General features: G+C 45.6%; 1 protein-coding gene across 1 annotated transcript; it reads right to left on the reverse strand.

Moving 5' to 3' along the window:
- Positions 1-2,190: 2,190 nt before the first annotated feature.
- LOC100353631 (putative olfactory receptor 2B8) lies at positions 2,191-6,037 on the reverse strand. Its single transcript, XM_002721642.3, has one exon. It carries the CDS (start codon positions 4,024-4,026, stop codon positions 3,079-3,081), a length of 948 nt encoding a protein of 315 aa, XP_002721688.3. The 5' UTR covers positions 4,027-6,037; the 3' UTR covers positions 2,191-3,078.
- Positions 6,038-7,155: the final 1,118 nt, after the last annotated feature.

Here is a 7,155-nt window from a genome sequence, read left to right on the forward strand (position 1 = left end):
GGGACTAGAATCCGGAGTGCCAGCACCGCAGGCAGAGGATTAGCCTAGTGAGCCGCGGCGCCAGCCCGATCACTGCTGTTTGAAAGCCTGAGCTGCTCACTTCAGGCTGGAAGTCACTTGCCCTCCCCTCCATTGTCAGCTCCCTGCCCACCAGTGACATCATCCCCAACCCCTCATCTGGTTGTTTCTAATCTGCCAGGCGCGGAACACCATGAACCACCAGGGAGAGCTCCCTCTTTCCTGGGTTAGGACAGAGTTGGGTGAGGCTGGCTGGGGAGCCAGCTCCAGGCTGCTGGGTTGTTCCCTCCTATTCCTAAGGTGCAGGCCTCCTGGGATGTTGGCAGAAGTCTGAGAAGTGTCATGTTCTCAGCCCTGGAAGATTCTGCGGGACTAAATTCTGCCCTGCAAAGATGTTCATCTTGGCTGTTAGTCTCCTGCTCCAAGTAAACATCTAACTGGGGAAAACTGTGTGATAGACAGGACCCCTTTCTCTAGGGAGGTTTTTATTCCCAAACACAACGAAACTAGGAGGCTTCATTCATTCTCTCTCCTCCCCCTTCATTCTGTCTCCTCACAGCCTGAGAACTCAGCAGATGTCCACTGGGAACACCTGGCCATGTACTGGTGGCTCCATCCAGCCTGTCCTCTAGCACATGTGACTGTCAGTCCGGTTTCTTTTGCTCCTGACAAAAGCCAAGCAAGTGCAATCCTCAGCTTGCACTTGGGCTGAGCAGGTTTGGAGCAAGAATGAAAATGTCCAGGTTGTTTTGGGTTTTTTTTTTTTTTTTTTTTTTTTTTTTTACTTCCAAACACAACCACCTGACTTCAGTCCTGTATCTAGGGTTTGCTCCTATCTGCATTTTGAAGTATCCACAGGGGGTCTGGACTGCACCACCCCCGCTGCCCCGTGGATAAAGGGAGACTGCTGTGTGAAAATTTTCTGTCACAAAAATGATAAGATTAATAATTAAGTTAGTTGTTATGGATTTAAAGAAAAGTCCAGGAGCCAACGCTGTGGCGTAGTGGGTAAAGCCACTGCCTGTAGTGCCGGCATCCCATATGGGTGTCAGTTTGAATTCCGGATGCTCCACTTCCAATCCAGCTCTCTGCTATGGACTGGAGAAGCAGTACAAGATGGCCCAAGTCCTTAGGTCCCTGCACCTGTGTTGGAGACACGGTAGAAGCTCCTGGCTTTGGATCGGCGCAGCTCCACGTGTTGAGGCCATTTGGCGAGTGAACCAGCAGATAGAAGACCTCTCTTTCTTTCTCCTCTCTGTCTCTCCTCTCTCTGTGTAACTCTGATTTTCAAAGAAATAAATCTTAAAAATAAATAAATAAATAAAAAGAAGGGCCGGCGCCATGGCTCACTTGGTTAATCCTCTGCCTATGGCGCCGGCATCCCATATGAGCACCGGGTTCTAGTCCTGGTTGCTCCTCTTCCAGTCCAGCTCTCTGCTGTGGCCCGGGAAGGCAGTGGAGGCTGGCCCAAGTGCTTGGGCCCCTGCACCTGCATGGGAGACCAGGAGAAGCACCTGGCTCCTGGCTTTGGATCAGCGTGATGCGCTGGCTGCAGCACGCCGGCTGCGGCGGCCATTGGAGGGTGAACCACCGGTGAAAGGAAGATCTTTCTCTCTGTCTCTCTCTCACTGTCCACTCTGCCTGTCAAAAATAAAAAATAAAAAAAAGAAAGTTATCATTCTAATTTTTGCCTCAAAAACAGGCCACTAAATAGCTACATGGAAATAAGAAGAGACTATAAGAATCATTACAGAAATAACCTTTGATTGGGATTTTTAAATGAAATTTAAGGAGGGTTCATTCTGGTCTGGCTAAACATTCTAATATCAAAAGCGTCTTAGCATCTAGCTGTTCAGTTCAATGTACAGAAGTAACTTAGATCACCTAGAATGTAAACTCAAACATTGTGTGAAAGGAAAACAAAACACCTAATGTGATTATCAAGTGTCATAGTATTCCATTAATTTCTGGCTTATTCAACAACTGTTTACGTGTAAATGATGCTGAAGTAGAACACACACACAGACACTGCAGGAAAGTGCTAAGTTTGATTCTTTTCCACATAGAACCAGAAATCAGTCAAGAACCAGAGCAAGCTCCTCTCTCACTTCTCCTTCCCATCGCCAAGTGTCGCTCCCCGTCTTCGTGGAGGAACGACACTGGACCCTGCGTTGTTCTTTCGTCTGCTCGGCCCTCCCCGGGTTTGCTGCTGGTTCTTCCCGGGTTGGCTACCGTCCCTTCCACCTCCGTGGAAGGGCGGTTCCCCCTGCCACATTCCCCACTTCCGCGGGGGAGCGGCACACCGCCGGCCGGCTCTCTCGGGGACTGCTCAGATGTTCCTCAGGTGTTCCCCTTAGATGTTCCTGGTGCATGTTGTCTCTCTCCTCCTTTATAGTCCTCTTCCGCCAATCCCAACTCGGCTGCCCACACGCCGAGTACGCTGCTCTCCTCCAATCAGGAGCAGGATCAGCTCCTGGAGGTCATCACTCAAGTTGGCAAGAGGCAGCTGCGTAGAAGCTGTTTTCTCCTCTCCCAGCACCATATTGTGGGAGAGCAGATGCATAGAATAAGTCTTAATTCCAGTAACTTAGTCTAGTCCGAGTTGCTCCCAGTTGCTCCCCACAGCCAAGCTCTAGGGAAAAAACTCTTCTGATTTCCAACACCACAGATTAGTTTTACCTGGTTTTGTATTTTACGTAAAGGAAGCATAGTGAGGCCTGGTTTGTGCCTGGCTTCTTAGTCTCAACGTTGTGTTTGTGGGAAACGTCCATGTTGCTGTGTGTACTTATGACTTACTTATTCTCATCATTGTGTGGCATTTTAATACATAACATGCCAAAATTAACCCTTTGCTGATCTTACTTATATTCTCTCCCTAAGAAGTCTTAGCTCCATGAGGACAGAGGTCCCTCTTTCTTTCCATCCTGATTTATATATCTCAAGTACATATATCATACCAGCATATAAACCAAGTATCCAAAACAGTGCCTAGTACATGGTGAGTGCTTCCAAAGGCTTGTGGAATTAAGTTAAAAATGGTCTTTGGGGCGCAAGCCCTGATTACTGACCCTTTCTTGAGTCTGGCATTCTCTCCGCGAGTCTCCTTAGCGCCCCTTTGACCTCCTTGTTCCTCAGAGTGTAAATCAGCGGATTCAGCAGAGGCGTCACCAGGGTATAGAACAGTGCAATGCTTTTGTTCACATCCTGTGAATAACTAGAGGGAGGCTGGAGGTACATGGAGATGAGTGTTCCAAAGAAAATGACCACCACCAGCAGGTGAGAGCCGCAGGTCCCAAAAGCCTTGCGCCTCCCCTGGGCTGACTTCATCTTCAGGACTGCACGAGCAATGTGGCCATAGGACACCAAGATGAGTGACAGGGGCACCACCAAGAAGACGACGCTGACGGCAAAGAGTTCAGCCTCGTTGATGGCAGTGTCGGTGCAGGCCAGTTTCAGCATCACCGGAACCTCACAGAAGAAGTGGTCCACTTGGTTCCTACCACAGAGTGGAAGAGTCATGGTCAGTGCCGTCTGCACCACAGAATTGCCGAAACCCGTAAGCCAAGCAGTCACAACCAGCTGCAAGCAAAGCTGGGGATGCACGATCACCAGGTAGTGGAGAGGGCGGCAGACGGCTGCATAGCGGTCATACGCCATGACCGACAAGAGCACGCACTCGACTCCCCCAAGGCCCAGGGCAATGAGGAGCTGGGTCACGCAGCCACCGTAGGTGATGGTCTTGTCCCTCCCCCTGAAGTTGACCAGGGTCTGCGGGACAGTGCAAGTAGTCAAACAAAGATCCATGAAAGAGAGATTGGACAGGAAGAAATACATAGGGGTGTGAAGGCGAGCATCCACAATCGACAGGATGATGATGGTGCTGTTGCCTAGAACACTCAAGAAGTAGACCACCAGGATGGCCACAAACAGGGCTGTCTCCAGCTGGGGTCTGTTGGAGAAGCCCAGGAGAATGAATCCAGAGAAGGTGCTGCCATTAGCTCTTTCCATTGCACTCTACCTGTGGGATGAAGAGGCCTCTTAACTCTTACCTTGCATGTCTAATGCACGTCCTGTTCCCTAGTGTGGGCAAACACAGCTTGGGTGTGTTAGCCACTTCCTCACTGGCAAGATGGGGGTGGTAAAGAGCCACTGTATATGAGTGTCTTCCATGGCCTAAGCACTTCCTTGCATTTTCTCACAGCTCTCTGAGACTGGCACCATCTTATCTGTGTTGAAAACCTGAGAGAACTAAGGGTGAGTGCTTTTTCTAGGGTGGTTCCCCAATAAATGGCAGAAACAGACTCGATGACACGGCTTCTTCACTGCTAGGAGCCTGCCTTTCCAAGATTTATTGGCTTTAAAGATAACATGTGTTTCTCCAAAAATTAAATCTAATTTTCCAGGGTAAGTCGCAATTTGCTGCTATATGGATCCCTCTACTTTGGTGTTTGATCAAGAATTGAAATAGTTCAGACTCCTGTTTTATGCAGAGAAAAAAAATGTTTTCTGAAGGTGCTTAGTACAGAAAATTTATCCTTTACTATTTTATTCCAGGAGGACTAATACGTTTTCATACACAAGCCAATCTATGGATACCGGAGCCTGAAACAAGTTTTTTGATTGGAAACTTTCTATTGGGAATGATTTTAGAATTCACCGTATCCAAACCTTACATTCCAAGAGGACCATCCCTGAATAATCGTCATTGGTACCATTCTCAGCAGTTCTCAGAATGGGCACCATCAGTCCAATAACCAACATTTCCTTTTCACTCACTTTGTAACTTTTTCATTTCTTCAATGTAGGGCAATTTATTTTTCAACTTGTCGCTCTACACTTCCTAAAATCCAATCTCACAAAAATAATTATCTTTTCTATTAAAATCACTGGGCTTGTTCTTAGATCTCTCTCCCTCTCCCTCTCTGTCTCTCTCTAACACACAATGAGGCAAGTTTAATAGCAAATAATAATTGAACAAGAGTAATGTCTTATAATATCACCATATCTTGAACAAGAGTAACATCTTGTAATGTCACCATAAAACATTCTGGCATAGGCTCACAAAAAAATTGTTGGATAAATAAAAATATAGAAAGAACCTAAAAACTGTAATAGGTGATAGATAATAAATTTAGGGGTTATGGAATGTGTAACTGTACAAGGGAAAAACAAATGAACATTCTGAAAAAACAGCTATAAAGAGCTATATTTTCTTCCAAAAAAAGAAAACTTTAGCTACTTAAAAAATGTGCACTGTTTGGGAAGAGGTAGTTTAATCTCAGCTTCCTCCCACATATACAAGAACTGTAGGTAATAAGCAGTTGTAAATATCCAAACTTTCAGTTGCTTTCTAATACTGTGATAAATGCTTACATCCAGGGCTCTTGCTAATTTTTGTAATCATCACTTTCATATTAACAAAATCCGTGACCAGGCAAGATGATGTTTTTCCTTCTTTGTATGTCTTTCCTGTTGGATGCTTAATGTTCCTTATTCTTTATAATTCTAAATGCTTTCACTATTGCTTCAGTGACAATTGTTCCTGTGGTATCAAAGAAATCAATTAATTTGGAATTGTAAGTTCTAATATGCAATAAAATGAGAATCAAATTACTTATATTTTAAGAATAAATCTGCCTGAGATTTCAAAATCTTCATCCACATCCCTACTTCCTAGCCATTTCTCCTTTCAAATGAAAGATTATGTATCAGCTTTTGGGTCCAACAGGTCTTACAGATCTGTTTCCATGTTTCAAGCAAGCACTTCTCAATCCCAGCACATTCTTCAGTGACAGCATGGTTCTTGATTTCTGTTTTGCCCATATCACCAGATCTTATTTTAAGATACTCAGAATGGTGGCTGGCGCTGTGGTGCAGTGGGTTAATGCCCTGGCCTGAAGTGCCGGCATCCCATATGGGTGCCCGTTCTAGTCCTGGCTGCTCCACTTCCCAGCCAGCTCTCTGCTATGGCCTGGGAAAGCAGTAGAAGATGGCCCAAGTCATTGGGCCCCTGCATCCGCATGGGAGACCCAGAAGAAGCTCCTAGCTCCCGGCTTCAGATCCGTGCAGCTCCGGCTATTACGGCAATCTGGGGAGTGAACCAGCAGATGGAAGACCTCTCTCTCTCTGTCTTTATCTCTCTCTGTAACTCTTTCAAATAAATAAAATAAATCTTTTTTAAAAAAAAGATACTCAGAATAAAACTGTCTTTATCAAATGATGTTGGTGCTTATCTTTGCTTCTTCCCTCTATCCTTGTGATTTATTTTATAGATTTGTTAAAATTAATTAAATGAATTAATTTTATTTATTTGAGAAGTGAGGGGTGAGGGGGAAAGAGAGAGAGAGAGAGAGAGAGAGAGAGCGAGCTTCCATCCACTGGTCCACTGCCCAAATGCCCACAATTGTCAGGACTAGGTTGGGCCAAAAGCAGAAGCTGGGAACTCAATCCAAGTCTCCCACGTGGGTGGCAGGGACCCAGGTACTTAGCTGCACACTACCAGAAGCTAGAATCATGAGTGGAGTCAAAACTCGAGCCCAGGTCCTCCAAAATGGACGTAGGCATTATAAGCTAAGTCTTTACTACACCAGACACCAGCCTTCTCCCATGCCTCAAGATCATAAAGGAGTTCTTCCAGCCCACCACTGGTATCTAGTTGCAGCCTTCTCTAATGTTTTAATCTGTTTCTCAGAGATCATTGAAATCCTTCAAAACATAATCCAGAACAGGTTTTTAAATGCATTTGTTCTTAGAATGTGATCTAGGCCAAGGAAAGCATACTCTGATGAGACACGTATATTTCATTATAACCACAAGAATAGAATTAAATTAGCATGGGCTATTTTAATACGATTGTTTCAGGTTTACTAGGTGTACTATAATAAAGTATCAAAATCTGGCGGCTCAAGACAGCAGAAATGTATTGTCTCACAGTTCCGGAGGCCAGAAGTCCAAAATCAGGGTGCTGGCAGGGTCAGGCTGCCTCTGAGGCCGGCAGAGAAGAATCCTCCCTTGTCTGTCCTAGTGACAATCCTAGGCCGTCCTTGGTTTGCACCAGCAGCACCGAGGTCTCTGTCTCTGTAGCTACATGGTGCTAGCCTCTTGCGTGTCTGTCGTTTCTGCATCTTCAGAAGGAAA

The sequence above is a fragment of the Oryctolagus cuniculus genome, chromosome 5 (genome assembly GCF_964237555.1).
Source record: "Oryctolagus cuniculus chromosome 5, mOryCun1.1, whole genome shotgun sequence".
Taxonomy (NCBI): domain Eukaryota; kingdom Metazoa; phylum Chordata; class Mammalia; order Lagomorpha; family Leporidae; genus Oryctolagus; species Oryctolagus cuniculus.